General features: G+C 53.5%; 3 protein-coding genes across 3 annotated transcripts; all 3 read right to left on the bottom strand.

Moving 5' to 3' along the window:
* Positions 1 to 3312: 3312 nt before the first annotated feature.
* On the bottom strand, positions 3313 to 6599 carry B0I36DRAFT_395865 (uncharacterized protein). Its single transcript, XM_046161533.1, has 5 exons — positions 6181 to 6599; positions 5598 to 6001; positions 4363 to 4809; positions 4122 to 4325; positions 3313 to 4035 (listed from the first exon to the last, which is right to left on the bottom strand). Exons 1-5 carry the CDS (start codon positions 6325 to 6327, stop codon positions 3654 to 3656), a joined length of 1584 nt encoding a protein of 527 aa, XP_046005694.1. The 5' UTR covers positions 6328 to 6599; the 3' UTR covers positions 3313 to 3653.
* A 378-nt stretch (positions 6600 to 6977) lies between these two features.
* Positions 6978 to 7383, bottom strand: B0I36DRAFT_336574 (uncharacterized protein). Its single transcript, XM_046155603.1, has 2 exons — positions 7231 to 7383; positions 6978 to 7157 (listed from the first exon to the last, which is right to left on the bottom strand). The coding sequence occupies exons 1-2, from the start codon at positions 7271 to 7273 to the stop codon at positions 6997 to 6999; spliced, it is 204 nt and encodes a 67-aa protein (XP_046005693.1). The 5' UTR covers positions 7274 to 7383; the 3' UTR covers positions 6978 to 6996.
* Positions 7384 to 9267: 1884 nt separating this feature from the next.
* On the bottom strand, positions 9268 to 10257 carry B0I36DRAFT_354938 (uncharacterized protein; the record flags this gene model as incomplete). Its single annotated transcript, XM_046157371.1, has 1 exon — positions 9268 to 10257. The coding sequence occupies one exon, from the start codon at positions 10255 to 10257 to the stop codon at positions 9268 to 9270; it is 990 nt and encodes a 329-aa protein (XP_046005692.1).
* Between the last annotated feature and the right edge of the window lie 6127 nt (positions 10258 to 16384).

Below are 16384 nucleotides of genomic sequence, written 5' to 3'. Positions count from 1 at the left end.
CTTGTACACGAGATACCGTAGAGTGACGGTAAATGGAAGAGGCAAAAGCAGGAAACGGACGCTGTACGGGCTTTTAGGAGATCATGACAAAGCTTGGGAAACGGAAATGTGCAGAGCAAATAGTGGCCCTATTGGCTGGCAGCCACCGGACATGATTAAATGTGTGTGTGCGTGTGTGTGTGTGTGTTCTGGTTGACCAAACGTACATCCGAAATTGTCTGCGTACAGTACTTAAAATACAGGCTTCATCAACAGGAGACCGAGATATCTGTGGTCCTCTCCTGGGACACCTCGCCAGTCCTTAGCTCCTCTGGGCTGGCACCCAGATCTCCAGTCACGACGATAACTCTTCTTGATGAGAGCCACTCTGTCAAGATTAATTTCGGAGCTGCATGGGTTCATCAACCTCAAAACGAATCGGGGAAGATATGTGAGGATCGCTGCTTTATGTCCCCCTTCCATCATGAGCAGGGGTAAGGCCGGGGTGATGCGTAGTCATCCGGGGTGATCGGCATTCCCCAGGTTTCCCAGCGATTCGGCACCATTGTGGAGCCATTCTAGCTTTACTAGCTCGTCCACATACGCTCGTCTCCAATCATAAACCCGGAAACCCCCCTGCGTTGACGATTGCCCTCTGCAGGCTATCAGACATCAGACCACACAAGGTCCTACATAGTAGCTGGGCTACACAACTCTAACTTACCGAAGACCCAGCTTTCACATGCTGAGGTATGAGTTCTGGAAAGGACGGCACATTGTCAGCCTCCCAGTGCGGGGAAAGGTCAACGGTTGGGGCATACCGAGATGTAAGTCTGTCGTAGGAGGCGTGCTGCGTCCTCAGGCTGGTTTGTACCATGATGTCGAACGACAGTATCATTCAACAGAACAGGCACCCCGCAATCTCTCGGCCGCTCAGCGAGCTTAGATTGAATAGGCATGCCCCGGTAAAAGACAGCGGGTGAATACCTGGCTCAGTGCTTCGATGTAAGTTGTGAGGAGCGAAGTGTGTCACGTTCATATGTGGCACTGGTAGCCATTCCTCTAGCTTGGCTCAGTTAAGTACTTCAAACACGACTATACGGCGGCTAACAACGGTTGATCCCTTGATACCAAGTACGTCATGTTGCATCTGATGAATCTCCCAGACCCACGCAATTGTTGGCCGGTTACAGCGCTTGGGCCATAGGTTCATTTGACATGTCAGTACCAGCAAGAGAGATCCCATCCAGTAAGGAGGTTCGGCGACACTTCACGGGTCGTTTTCTGCAACGCTCACTCGCCATTATAAGAAAAGTTTGAGTCAAGATGTGTCATAGATACGAGGAAATCTGCACGGTTGAAGCTTCATTCTGAACCAATGATGCGTTACTGCCCGGAAAACATCGGTGTAGAACGAGCCGCGAAGAAGCATAAAGTCCCCAGAAGCAACCCAGCTTCAAGATCTTTTCCTTTCCTTCTCCTCCTCAGACAGGACGTCTCATCATTTAACCGCCTAATCACTTGCCAAGTTCAATTCACTATCTCCCCTTCATCACATGCGTGCAACTGCCGTCAACATGGATCATATCCAATTTGCGTCTTCTGATTCTTCGTCCAAAAATTCCAAGCTCCTCGTCGTCGACCCATCCGCACTCGTTGAAGCCATCCTTGGCCACAAGGCCAACAAGCAAATGTCTCCTGGCTCTGACAGTTTCCAGTCAGACTACGATGAGCTCGGCGATGTGAAACCGGCATCAACGCTCTCCTCCGGAGGACGGAGCCTGCACGCTGACGCCCCCCCCAAGGATGTCAGAGTGGGTGCCGTCAATCCATATGCCCTTGCCGAAGCCCTGCTTGGGCGAAAGATTGAGGCTCGTACGATGGCCTCGGCGAAGATCCTGGCCAGTGTCCTCCAGACGGAATATGATGAACTCTTCGATATGAAGCATGATTCCGTGCTCTTTGCCGGACTGAAGCTCAACAAGAAAGATAGGAAAGCGGAGAAGCTGACGGAGAAGGACATGAAGATCCTAAACGAGCACGATCTCGAAACCCCTGATCTCTCGGAGGTCCAGCAGTTGAAGGACCTCGAGAAGATTGGACTGAAGGACATGGGTGAAGCCCGTGTGAAGATGGCTCGCATGCAGAATGGCAAGCTGCGCTTGATCATCGATGCGCACTCTCTGGGCAAGACGGTCACCAACCGGGAGGTGACCATGACCGTCAACGAGCTTGTCACTCCCTTCAGAATGCAAAAGGGCCACTGGATGCCGCCGAACGGTTCGTGGCGCGACATGTACGACTATTACTTCCAGATGTTCCGCAAGCGCGTCATTGGCGACCTTGCCACGTTCCAGATTGTCAACGGGAACACTATGCACAGCTTCGACGACCCGATCCAGGGTTGTACCAGCAACAGCTGGCTGATTGCCGCCCTCTTCTCCGTCTTCTGGTCGGACCCTTCTGCCATCAACCGCTCGACCCGCGTCCACCAGAACAAGGACGAGAAGAAGCGCCTCGTTATCAAATTCCACGACAAGGGCGGCGACAACAACGCCCGCACCGACACTGTGGAGGTCAACTACGAGATCCCCATGAATAACTCGAACAACGAGCCCCTGTACTGCCGCTCCAGCGACGGAGCTGACATCTGGCCCTCGTTGTACGAGAAGGCCTTCGCCAAATGGATCACCGGCAGCTCCTCTCAGCAGCCCGACATCACCCAGACGCACAGCGGCGATCCGGTCAAGGCCATGGCCCAGATCAACGGGCGCGACACCCATTACTACATTACCGAGAAGCACTCTGCCAACGACTTGCTCGGGCTGGTCCGCTCCAACTGTGTCAACCTCAAGACCATCAACCCCATGACGGCCTGGACCTACGCCACCGGCGATGTGTACACCGGCAGCAACATCGTTGCCAACCATGCCTATTCCGTCCTCGGCTACACTGTCCTCGGCCACAAGCAGTACATCATTCTTCGCAACCCTTGGGGCGTCACCGAGCCGACCGGCTTGACTAGCTACCCGGGACTCCTGGAGCGCATTGATCCGACTACATGGTACCCTGCCTCCATGCTTGACCATGGCGGTCTCTTCGGTCTCGAGGCCAAGGCCTTCAAGGAATGCTTTGCCTACATTGGCACTGCGAAGTAAGCCAGGGCGTTGAGGTTTCCATAAGCATACGATGTGCTCAAACCCACTCTCTCACCCGCTCCTTTGGTTTCTTGTGGTGCAGTCCACTCCTTGTTGCAGCTTCCCCTTGCTTCAGTTGCTTCCCCGAAGGCTAGGGAGGATACAAGGTGCTAGGATTGGCCTATTCAACATGTTAGGCTTAACAGATTGATCGCTGGCCCTCCAGGGGAGCCGGGGCCCATACGCAGTTCTCATAGGAATGCAAGTTTGCCCCGATATTTGATTAGTTGGACGGCCACGGGGCGATATTTGGTTGAACTGGCAATTTGCCAAATGATTTGCATGCTTAACTCCACCTGTTTGCAAAATATCTACTGCTCATAGGTCGCGCATACTTGGGTAATGTTGGCTGGCAGTGAGATACTCCTGAACGTTGTCTTGTCGCCACTATTGGAACATGAGAATAAAGGAAGTAGTTGCCTCTGAGACATATCATTCATCTGGAAGGTTTGAATAAGGCAATGTCCAGCAAAGATACTAGGCAAAACTTCGCAACGATGGAGTGGTGTGCAAGGCCTGGAGAACCAGTCGGCAGTGTCTGTACTCAGCCAGGCCTTCGGGGCACAGGTGTTCCGACTCCCAGCCTCTTAAATCGGAGGAACACTGACCCCAGAACTTGGTGTTATCAGTGCGGTACCTAGAGTTCGAGACGATCCTGCCCTGAATCCACGGAATAGCCTCCTTGTAGCGACGAATGTACTCCGTGTTGAGGTTGGATAGGCCAGAGGCTCCGTTGCGTTGACCGGCAAACCATCTGTCGTATCCATAGTAGTTCTGGCAGTCCCAGCGAGAGGCCACGTCGGCGTGGAGGTCTCTCATATCTTGCTTCAAGGGTGACAGGAGACGAACCAGGCGACTGCTAAACAAACTTTCAAGCAGCCTGCTGAATCTAACAGTCTGGCCCCGAGATAAGGCCCGTGGATGAGGGTATGAAGTTGTGCATACCAGCCAAGGTCTTTCCCGCGGGTGACTTGGGCCACGAGCCTAAGTGCGTCTTCGAACATGTTGTTGTTGCATGGCGAGAACCTCAGCCCAAACTGGTGAAATATCTGGACTTCCAGCGTCGCGTCTTCGGGCGATGTGGTTCTTTTCTCCTGCCAGCCGCTTAGCCTCAAAAGCCAGTCCGAGGCTTGCGATGCCGAGTCCGACCTACTCTCATCAATATGCCAAACCCCGCCTTCGGAACCATCCCACGAAGGGTTCGTCGAATGGCACGCCGATCAGTAGTCGGGGGAAGGTCGAACCAAGTCGCAGACAGCGCACTTTGTGCTGCTCGCGTAAGCGCCCTAACGCTTCGTCGTGGAGACTCTTTCCAATCCCTCGGCCTCGATGTGTCGACCTCACGATGAGAACTCCCAGAGACCCGACGAGGTCCCCAGCGTTATCTGCATTCATGGTATATGTCGCACAGAATCCAAGAAGCCCCGTGTGATCGCGAACTACGGAATGATGGGCGTTGCTTCTGCCTAGAAGGGGCCCAAGAATGTCTTGAGGGAGATGGAACCGCGATGGAAGGGCATCCAGCCAAAGCTCTGTGGCCGACTGGAGATCCTGGTCTGAGTTCCAACGCTCCACACGCCATCGATGAGGCATCAAGGCGATGTCATCCTGCCGGCGTTGAGAGGCGGAAACACTGTCATCTATCGAAGAAACTCATGTTAGCGGTTGTCCTGAATCTATCCATCTGTGGTAGTTGTAGACTGGTCATACCGGGAGAAGTGTGCGGCTGTTCCCCAGACCCGACGGCCAACCCGGTATCGACAGCCTCACTCTCTGGGCCCGAAACCGCCGACCAATCATCCTCTGCAATGTTCCTACCTAATCTAAACAGCCCCCCAAGGAGGCGCCACCAAGTGCGAGAGCTTGTTTCTGGTCCCCCCAAGATCTGAGGGGTATCATTTCCAGCTGACATGATCGCAGATGGGGTTCATGAGATCGAGTCGAGAGGGAACGGTCGAGACAGGCGAGAATCAATATGGAGCAGACGTGGATCAGGCTAGAAGAGAACAACGCCGGCGGTTCGCCTCAGTTATATCCCTCTGGAGCCTCGCACAACAGCCCAGCGACCACACCACTAGTCGATCCGGACTCTCGGCGGCATGTAAACGCGTCGGTAATGAAATACCACATCATAATTCCTGACCTTGTCCAGAGTGCGTCACCACATGGGCGTCGCGGTGCGCGCACCAACAGCCTCAGCAGTTGCTCCTTTCATGCAATACGATTATTAGATGCAGTACAATGTAACCGGCACGCCGCAACCAGAACGCGAAACTCACGCTCATCCTCAGTCTCCCTATTCTCCGGGATCCCATTCCCCGGCTTCAATCACCCGCCGCCAGGCTTCTGTGCAAAGACTCTCTCCCTGCAATGTCAGGTCAAAACCGAACAATACCTCTTGGGAGGAAAGGTGGGACTTACACTCTAATCGTCATTCCATCCTGAAGGATTTCCCTCTCCAGTCGGCTCATCATCTCCTCTCGCGACAGAGAAACTGGCACAAACTCCATGGCTCGCGTCAGGATGCCTTTCATCTGCTCAACCACGCTAACTAGTAGGCAGCGACCCCCGTAAACGGAGATCCCCGTAGTGATTAAGTACCGGTCCCGAGGCCGGCGCAAGACTTTGTAGCCAACGTGCCTCAGCTCACGTTGGGCACGATCACCCCGGTAGATGCCAATATCCAAGCCGGCAGCATTCGTGAGGACGGCAAGCATCCGGAACCAATCGATCCACGCGCTGCCGGGACCTATTGGACCAGGCGGATGGTAGCTCATATCGGAAATATCTATCACGCCTCCAGGTTGCAAACAACGGAATGCTGCCTGCAGTGTCACTGTCCATTGCCCTCTGCGTCTCAGTGTGAGTTAGCGATAATAGCGACATTTCCGAATGAAAGCTGAGGCTGACGACACCGCAAGGCGATAACACCATAGGTGCGAGCGTCGATGGGCGTGGAGGTCATATGCATATGGACGTTCAGGGAGGCAACCGCGAGACTCACCCCCTGGTTGTTCATTTTGAACTTTGGCACCACCTTCACGGCTACCTCGCCAGCATCTCCTTCCAGGTCTCGTGCGCGGTAGACCTGGCTAAAGGCGCCCTTACCGAGGTTTTCGAGTAACTCCCATCGCTCCAGGTCCTGAGTCATCAGGACTTTGCTTTTGCTTTGATTTCCTCAGCCGCCACTGTCACTATGATGCGGTTGTCCACACGCCTGCTCGTCTTGGTCCAGTATAATGTGCGATAGCCTTCAGTGCGATATGTAAAGCGGCTGGTGGCTGACTGTTGGGCGACCGGTGGGCGACTGGAAGTGAATTCTTGCCTTCCCCAACTTACGTAAACCAGTTTTAATAACTGCAAGATCCTCTCGGTGTCGCAATCAGAAGAGGCACTGCACAGTACTGTTCGGTGATGCCGTCCTCCATCAGCCAAGCAAGGGCTTATGAGACGAGGATGCAGGAACGCTTCCCAAGTCGGAGGCTGGCTGACTTGTTTGTCGCGTCAGCCATCATCGCCATAAATTGATTGGGTCGCATCTGTCTAATCCAGAGCACAACCTGTTTTTCTCACACGGAAATAACGATCGCGCCTTAATGGCAATCAAGCAGCACTCTCGTAACCATGACGATGCAATGCTGTCATGATAACGGGCTCACGATGACAGTTCGCTCTTGTCGACGTCATTGTGCTACTACGTTTACTGCCTTACCCTCTACGGATCATCATACGTCCCTCCCCCACTTCCGACGCACCCCCCCATCCGACGCCCCCCAAAATCCACCCCATCAAAAAACAGACCCTGGATCTATCCCTTTTTTCAACAACGCCTCGATGCAACGATAATACAGTCCTCTGGCTCACTAGATAATTCGACGTCGCTGGATTCAGCTGTACTATCGTCTTTTTCACCGGCTTCAACCTGGGCCCTATAGATGCGTTCGATGTCGGCGCTTGCCGTTCCGAGGAGTCGTCCCAAACGTACGCGAGTCTCGCCCACAGCCGCCCAGAGAGAGTTTTAAGAGCCGTTCACATAGCTTATTTCATTCATCAGGATGTGCATATAGAGAATCATCAGACACGGAACGGGGTGGCATGTAGTTGGGGTATACACAGCCTTCACTTGAGTTGAAAATAAGACATGAATAACGTAGATCCCGGTCAAGCGGGCCACCCGGTCGAGCGGGCCACTTTTCTCGCTCCTTCATACATACCCAGCCTTCATCCATTTTCTCTGCAAGCAATAATGGTACGACAATCAATTGAAAGCGACTTACTTCTAGCGCTTAATGCGCTTCGATCTAATCCAAAATTGAGCGTTCGAAAGGCTGCATCAGTCTATAACGTGCCTCGTACGACACTTCAAGAACGACACCGCGGCCGACCTGCGAAACGCGATGTCCGATCGCCTACCCAGAGATTAACCTCATACGAAGAGGAGAGCATCGTACGATACGTAATTGACCTAGATTCGCGATCATTTCCACCGCGACTTAGTAGTGTTCGAGAAATGGCGGATCGACTACTACGCGACCGTAACGCGTTACGCGTTGGGAAGAACTGGGCTTCAGCCTTCGTACAGCGACGACCTGAGCTCCGTACGCGTTTTAGTCGAAGAATCGACTATCAGAGAGTCCTCTGCGAAGATCCGGACGCGTATCGCGCGTGGTTTGAGCTCGTACGGAATACAATCGCGAAATACGGGATATACGACGACGATATCTACAACTTCGATGAGACGGGCTTTGCGATGGGTAAGATCTCCGCCGAGACTGTCGTTACGACCTCCGATCGACGCGGTAAGCCAAGAGCCGTACAACAAGGCAATCAAGAATGGGTTACAGTAATCCAGGGTATCGGGGCGTCCGGCAATTCGATCCCGCCGTACATCATCTTCGCAGGCAAGGTCCACCTCGACTCCTGGACGTCCGAAGCCCTCTACCGCCGAACTGGATTATCTCGCTTTCTGAAAACGGCTGGACGACGAATGAGAATGGCTTAGAATGGGTAAAACACTTCGATTTCTATACGAAGAGCCGTACGAAGGGCGTTTACCGGCTCCTTATCCTCGACGGCCACGAGAGCCACCACTCGGTCGATTTCGAGCTGTACTGCAAGGACCAGAATATAATTACGCCCTGCATGCCTGCTCATTCGTCGCATAAGCTCCAGCCTCTCGATGTCGGGTGCTTTAGACCTCTAAAACGGGCGTACAGCAAAGAAATCGAAGGCCTTATGCGGGCGCATATTACCCATATCTCAAAGGAGGACTTCCTCCCAGCCTTTTATAAGGCGTACGACGCTGCGATGACAAAGTCAAATATCCAGGCAGGCTTTAGAGCAACTGGCCTAGTACCGTACGACCCGGATTATGTGATTTCGCAGCTGGATGTAAAGTTTCACACGCCAACACCGCCAGGTTCCTCTGCTGGACTGCCACCCCCTTGGGTTTCAAAGACGCCGAATAACCCAATTGAGGCCGAATCGCAGACCGAATGCATCAAGAATCGTATCGTACGACATCAAAATAGCTCCCCAACTTCAATTATCGCAAGCTTACAGCAGCTAAACAAAGGAGTGTTAATGATGGTGCATAAACAGGCCCTTATGGAGAGCGACCTGGCCGAACTTCGAGACGCAAATAGCCGCCTAAGCCGCCGTCGACGTACTAAAAGAAAGCAGCTACAGAAAGGAGGGTCACTAACGATTAGCCAGGCAAAGGATTTGAAGTCTCAGATCGACGTGACGGAGCAGTTACGGGCAGAAACAAGTCAAAATAGTGGTCGCGCGAGGAGGACAGAGACGCGCGCGCGACGCTGTGGCGTTTGCGGCGAGCGCGGCCATAATGCGCGTACGTGTCAGAAAGTTGAGTCTACCTCTGAAGAAGAGGATTTCATCTAGTTTGAATTGATTTAAGGCGTTCTGGTTGATTTTTTCTATACATTGTCGTCCGAATACCTTAAGGGTGGCCCGCTCGACCGGGTGGCCCGCTTGACCGGGATCTACGTTATGCGTTGCTGCATGGCCATATTTTCTTCCAGAAGCCTGGCATTGCGCTTCTCCAGGTGGCGAATGTACTCGGTTGCCTTGCTCAAAACCTATTGCCAGGCATCGTCAGTGAGAAGAGTGCAGCGCCTCTGACCTTGACTTCACTTACAGTTGCCTTGTTGAGCTTGTGCGCTGGTGTCAAGGCTTGCAATTCCTCCCGGTCTTCCGTGGTGTCCTCGCCTCTGGCACTCTTCGACATGATTCGCAGACTGGGGACGCTGTCTCGCAGAGCTGCAATCTTGTCGTTCAGGTTTGTCCGGTACCGTTTCTCAATCATGTTGTGCGCCGTCTTCTTGACCGGCTGGTGGTTGCCAAACTCGTCTTCTTCGTCTTCGTCCTCGTCGTCGGTAGAACACTTGCGCTTGCGATTCGCACCTTTGCCGCTGTGGCCGTCTGGGGAAAGCGAAGCCGAAAGCGACTTGGCCATACCACCAGCGGAATCGGGACTGGGCTCGCTCTTTGGCGGCGAGTGGTAGGGGGCATGCGATGGCATGGCAATATTCTGCAGCTTCTGACGTTGAGCATGGGTAAGCATGGTGTTGGTGTTGTTGTTGCTGCTGGTGCCTTGAGCCGCTACGCTGGTCACGAGGCTGATATTGGAAGGCGCGACAGTCGCCGATGGCAGATGGGTGGATGCAGGCGCAACCGTAGTCGGAACAGAGTGGTTGGCGACGGCGCTGATTGCATACGGCGGAGTGCTATTGCCTGCCTGCCGCTGCTGCAACTGCGGCGGCTGCATAGACCCTCGCGCGTCGTATGTTTGCTGCTGCTGCGGCCGTTGTTGTGGTTGTTGTTGTTGTTGATGCTGTTGCCGCTGTTGCTGGTTTTGGGATTGGGCGAGATCCCACTGGTTCTGGTAGAGGTCAGGGGTACTAAAGGTGTCGGGGAAGGTCCACGAGTGATGGTTGGTGAAAAGGTGCTGTTCCTGGGCGATGGAGACGGGCGTCTCGTCGGCGGAGGTGAGGCCATCGTAGTAAACGCCGTCGCGGTCTCCGAGGCCGAAGAGAGCAGTGGGATCCTGCTGGGCTGTCATCTTGGAGGGTGGTTCGATGTTCAGATGCAGGAGTGGTTCGACATTGGCGTGATGCGGATGAGCGGCAGTCGGGCGGCTTCCGGCCGGGGATGTTTCGAACGGACCGAAGCCTCTTGAGGGTGACGGACGCTCCAGGCGTCGACACAGACAGCGATGGAGTCGACGGCGAGGTTGACGATGTGGTTTTGTGCAGGGAGCGACGGATGGTGCTGTGGTCGACAGAGAGGGCGACGGGTTTCAGCAGAGTGGGCGAGGCGAGGAGAAGAGGCAGAAGAGGCGGCGGAGGGCCACGGGTCGGTCGTGCGTGCGTGCGTGCTTGCGTGCATGCAGCAGAGCAGAGCACAGCAGAAGAGCACCACACAGGACGGGACGGGCAGGGAAACAAACCCCAGCCCAGGCCAGCCAAGGTGCCGTGACGTGCTTATGACGACAGCGCGAGGGGTGGAAGCACAGGAACTGCCTGCTTGAAAATGCAGCCACGGCAAAATCCGTGCGCGTTGATCTGGGGTCAAACGGCAGGAGCGGGGTGCAAGTGGCTGGACTCGGTGAGCACTCTCTACATTGTTTCTGCAATCCCCAAACACCACACTCATCAGACATGTCGGACCACCGGGGACACTATAAATAGACCTTTCTATTCAGCATTGTTCGCTACTTTCCTGTCACACACCTTGAGCACATTGTACTCAGTGCACATGGATCGGATGCCGTCAGAGATTCGTTGCATGGTCGCAGAGCTATTGCCCACAAGGGATCTGCGCACATTTCGCTTGACATGTGGATTTCATGCTTATCATTTTTTTTTTCATATACTAGCGCGCCAGTTCTGCATTCTTGGCAGACTGCGCTGTCTCAAGAGCTTCTTGAAGTTCCTCGACTCCAAACCGACATAATACACGCGGCGGCTCACCATATATAATGGGAAATGGCCCTCGTACTCACGCGAAGAGTGGAATCGCAGCACGCTGATGCTTGGTGATTAATATATGCCCATGCGACGATTCGATGACGAAGATAGGGAAGAGGCCTATTGTCGTTATCGCATAACGTAATCCACAAGTGACCCGCCAATACAAGTGACCCGCCAACTTTAAAGGCACTCGTACGACAATGTGTAAGATAATTCAACCATGACGCCTTAAATTAATTGAAACTATGAGGAATCCTCTTCTTCAGAGGTAGATACAACTTTCTGACACGTACGAGCATTATGCCCGGGCTCGCCGCAGACGCCACATCGTCGCGCGCGCGTTTCGGGCCTCCTCGTACGACCACTATTCTAACTCGTTTCCGCTATCAACTGCTGCGTCGCATCGATTTGAGCCTTTAAATCCTTTGCCTGATCAATCGTGAGGGACCCTCCTTTCTGTAGCTGCTTTCTTTTCGTACGACGACGGCGGCTGAGGCGGTCGTTTGCATCTCGAAGTTCGGCGAGCTCTTGGCGCATAAGGTCCTGCTCGTGTAACATCATCATAACTCCTTTTCTCAGCTGCCGTACGCTCTCAACAATGGACGACGGTGAGCTATTCTGGTGTTGTACGATGCGATTTTCAATATACTTCGTCTGCGATTCGGTCTCAATTGGGTTGTTCGGCGTCTTTGAAACCCATAGGGGTGGTAGTCCAGCAGAGGAACCTGGCGGTGTCGGCGTATGAAACTTCATATCTAGCTGCGAAATCACATAATTCGGGTCGTACGGTACTAGGCCTGTCGCTCTGAAGCCTGCCTGGATGTTTGATTTGGTCATTGCAGCGTCGTACGCCTTATAAAAGGCTGGGAGGAAGTCCTCCTTTGAAACGTGGGTTACGTGCGCCCGCATTAGACCTTCAATTTCTTTACTGTACGCCCGTTTCAGAGGTCCAAAACACCTAACATCGAGAGGCTGGAGCTTATGCGACGAATGAGCAGGCATATAGAGGGTAACAATATTCTGTTCCTTGCAGTAGAGCTCGAAATCGACGGAATGGTGGCTCTCGTGGCCGTCGAGGATAAGGAGGCGGTGGGTACCCTTCGTACGACTCTTTGTATGGAAATCGAAGTGTTTTACCCATTCTAGGCCTCTCTCGTTCGTCGTCTAACCGTTTTCTGAAAGCGCGATTACCCAGTCGGCCGGTAGAGCGCTATTCGCGGTCCAGGAGTCGAGGTGGACCTTCCCGGCGAAGATAATGTACGGCGGGATTGAATAGCCGTACGACGCGATACCCTGGATTACTGTAACCCATTCCTGATTGCCTTGTTGTACGGCTCTTGGCCTCCCGCGTCGATCGGAGGTCGTAACGACAGTTTCGGTAGAGATCTTGCCCATCGCGAAGCCCGTTTCGTCAAAGTTATAGATATCGTTATCGTGGATCCCGTATTTCGCGATTATATTTCGTACGAGCTCAAACCACGCGCGATACACGTCTGGATCTTCGCAGAGGACCCTCTGGTAGTCGATTCTTCGATTAAAACGCGTACGGAGCTCAGGTCGTCGTCGTACGAAGTTCGAGGCCCAGTTCGTTCCGACGCGTGGCGCGTCGCGTACGGCAAGGAGTCGATCCGCCATTTCTCGAACACCACTAAGTCGCGGTGGAAACGAACGCGAATCTAGGTCGATTACGTATCGTACGATACTATCCTCTTCGTACGAAGTTAATTTCTGGCAGGGTGGTCGTACGTCTTGTTTTCGCTGTGCGCCACGGTGTCGGTCCCGGAGCGTCGTACGAGGTACATTATAGATCTGTGCAGCCTTGAGTACGTTTAATTTTGGGTCTGATCGAAGCGCATTTAGCGCCAGAATAATGTCGGCTTCGTTTGATTGCTGTGGCATAATTATTGGTGGAGAAGAAGAGGAAAGAAGATAGCTTGTACGAGAGGACAGGAAAATTGGCGGGTCACTTGTATTGGCGGGTCACTTGTGGATTACGTTAAATTGAAGTAATAATATTGAAACCCATTATGAAACTAGGAAAGGAGATTTACTTTCGAAAACAATTATGAATAAAAGTTAAGAAATGTAGATAGATATTCGCTTAGAAAGTGACTACCGACAATAGATATAAAAGTACAATTAGAAAGCGACTACCGATAATCAGGCAGTAGTTACTTTCTAGTAGGAAGAAACTAGCCATAGGGAGGGAACCCCGTAGTAACTCGTATGCGGTCAGGGTTAGGGTTATATAATTAAGGCTAGAGATAAAGCATAGTTAGATAATCAGGGTGGTGGAACCCGTGTGGCCATGGACCAGAACCATGCGGTAGCAGAACAGTTAAGGTTAAGTAGTGGAACCGGTGTAAGCGGAGGGTTCAGAACCATGCGGTAGCGGAATCAGCTATTAATTAGGGTGGTAGAACCGCTATCTATATCCAGGCGAAATAAGTAGGCGAAGCACAAGTATAACGGAGTAGGTTTAAGGAGAAATAGACTCGGTAACCCGGGGCGCGAAGCGCAATATGCCCGAGGCAGGGCCGGCGGAGCCGTATTATATGTGTGACAGGGTAGCCCCGAACCCGGGGCGCGAAGCGCAATATGCCCGAGCAAGGGCCGGCGAAGCCGTTATAATTATAAAGAATTAAGGAAGATAAGAGACGGGAGACGGGAGACGGGATATATGAGTGTAGGGAGGGGACGCGGCAGTAGCCCGTACAGGGGAAAGGTGGTCGTTTGTTACCGTAGGAGGGGATGTTTAACAAGGTAGGAACCCGTCGCGTAGCGTCATAGGCCGCCGGCAGGGCGAATCGAGCAGAGTAGAAGAAAGGGCCAGAAGAAGAGGGGAGTAAGATAGAGGGACAGGAAGGTATGGAATAAGGCAGAGAGACAGGTATTTAGGAGGAAGGTCAGGGTTAGGGTTATATGTTTGGGGTTAGAAAGGGGAGAGGAATTATAGTTAAGGTTAGGGTTATATGTTTGAGGTTAGAAGGGGGGACATTTAGATTTAGGGGTTGGATGATTTATTATGTAGGGTTATTTAGGCATGTCCGGGCGGAGCGTGGTTTGCCGCTATAGGGCAACCGTATAAGCGCGTATAAGCGGAGGGTGGTGTTTGGCAGTCGGAGACAAAGATTCGTTAATCAGGGTTGTATAACCGTCGCGTAGCGTCATGGGCCGCCGCAGGCAAAGTTAGGTTAATCAGGGTGGTGTAACCGTCGCGTAGCGTTATAGTGAGAGAAATAATTATGTTGAGATGAGGTAGGGGGGAGAGTCGAGCGTTAGCGAGACGAACGGCAGTGACCGTGCGCGCGGAGCGCGGGAGATTGCGCACTTTGCTCCGCGGGTTGAGAAACCACTACAACGTGCAGTCCCCCCGTTCCATCGTTTGCGTAGATTGGTATCCAAGGTTTCTTTTTACTACAGGGTCCTCTCGCTTGCAACCGTATGCACTTGAACCTCAGGTGCTAGTCTTGTTGCAAAAGATTGAGCGAATGAAGGGAGAAAAAGTGGTGGTGCAATGAGCAATAAAACAAAGGAAAAACAGCCGCCCATAATCATTGTAGTTCAGCAGAAAAGACGGTGCACAAAGGACTCGCCGTTGACTTTCTTCGGGCAAGCACGACGAGCAGGAGAGACGGGAGCTCGAAATCCAGGACTTGGGAAATGTGTCGGAGCCTGGTAGCCCCCCCCTGCGTACTGCACAGGAGCATATGCGTGTGCCTCCCGGGGTTAACTGCCGGGCCCTGCGGAGCGCGAACAGCGTGGGCGCCCGAATGACGACCACGAACCTGTGTCTTGGCATTGTCTTTGTCTCCATGCTTAACAAAAGATCAGATAATGCATACTCCGTATGGCTGTTTGATCGTTACAGGGGGTCCTGCGACAACCCACAAGGACAACCCTGCAGGGTGGCGAGGGTGGGTGGAGGTACAGGCACGCCATCACTCCATTGTCGCGCAGAAGGGAAGCCCTTCGCGACGGTGCAGAGCTCGGAGAGTCGAAATCTCGCAAGGGGACCGGGTGCGCGAGAGCGGTGGCCAAAAAAAACCGGGATAACTTGCGATTGTCGAGTGTGGCCGCTGTCCCGGTTTTCATGGCCGCCGCCTCGGCGCGGTCGTCAGGGTTCGGGTCGACAGGTCCCCGAAGGGTCCCGAAGGGTGAGCAAGGCGCCGCAGGATATCGAGACATTAAGGCTCGCCACGGACAGGACCCCCCTTGTTCCACAAGGATCACATAACCCACACGCCACGGGGACAACCCCGAGTTTCCAGCTGGCCATTGGGATCTGGTGATGAAGCTGGCCCTGACGAAGCCCGCACCGCTGAATACTGGCGTAGCAGTACAACCAGGCTTGAGATGGTTTCACCGGCCCTGGCACAGTCCGCGCGTCACCTCCGCAGTTCGTGCTGTACCACGTGTAAAATTGCAATGTAGGTGGAGATTGTGATGGTATTGCAAGCACCACAAGGAGACAAGCGGGCTTCTCAAGCATGTTTCGTGCGGGTTGCAACCGGCCGGCGTCCCCTGATGGTACCTTACCCACTACTGCCATGGGAGGGTATGCCCTGCACGTTCTGGTTTCCCTTATTGGACGACCACCCACACAATAGCGACGCCTGTGCCGCAGATTGTGTTGTTGTGCTGACCGATCTCTCGAGCTTGAGCAGGTCCTGCCAACCCCTCTATCGAGATTCAGCCTGTGCCGCGGCGGAAGGCGACGCCAAGGATGCCACGATATATGTAGGTTGCAGTGGAACTGGTGCCGATATATGGGGGAAAAAAGTGACATGTCGCGACGATTGGGACACGTCCAATTCTCCGATTTGCCTGTCTTCCATCGTGTTCTTGTGGCGACAGAGTCATGCAAGTAGCTCGATCGGGCCCAGGCCCAGGCCTTTGGGCGACCGACCGGAGAAGTTGCCGCAGAGTCCCCTGGGGCTTGCTCAATGGTGCATGGGGCTCCTCGCAGATAGCGCGTCGATGGACTCGGCATTACCCTGGGCCATCCAGTGAATTGCCGACGACATGCCCAAGTGATGAGCAAAATAAACTGGACATTGTTGGTGGAGCAACAGTGGTAAGATGTCCGGTTTATTTTGCTCGCCGCCTCGATGCCCTCGGAGTCGGATGTTCGGTAGCACCCGAGCGGGTGTGCGCTAAACCGGCGGACTGTCCATGGTCGCCGTGTGGCGCAAATGGTGAAGTGAGCCAGACCCT

This window comes from Microdochium trichocladiopsis, assembly GCF_020744255.1.
Source record: "Microdochium trichocladiopsis strain MPI-CAGE-CH-0230 chromosome Unknown B0I36scaffold_12, whole genome shotgun sequence".
Lineage (NCBI taxonomy): Eukaryota > Fungi > Ascomycota > Sordariomycetes > Xylariales > Microdochiaceae > Microdochium > Microdochium trichocladiopsis.
Note: the sequence above shows the minus strand (reverse complement) of the source record. Positions and strands in the feature narration are given on the sequence as shown.

Coding starts and splice junctions, on each gene's coding strand:
- B0I36DRAFT_395865 (XM_046161533.1), bottom strand. CDS start 6,327: ATGACTCAGGACCTGGAGCGATGGGAGTTACTCGAAAACCTCGGTAAG. Junction 6,002..6,180: donor TCAAAATGAACAACCAGGGG/GTGAGTCTCGCG, acceptor GTGACACTGCAG/GCAGCATTCCGTTGTTTGCA. Junction 4,326..4,362: donor GACGAACCCTTCGTGGGATG/GTTCCGAAGGCG, acceptor TGATGAGAGTAG/GTCGGACTCGGCATCGCAAG.
- B0I36DRAFT_336574 (XM_046155603.1), bottom strand. CDS start 7,273: ATGCCACCCCGTTCCGTGTCTGATGATTCTCTATATGCACATC. Junction 7,158..7,230: donor TGATTCTCTATATGCACATC/CTGATGAATGAA, acceptor AGACTCGCGTAC/GTTTGGGACGACTCCTCGGA.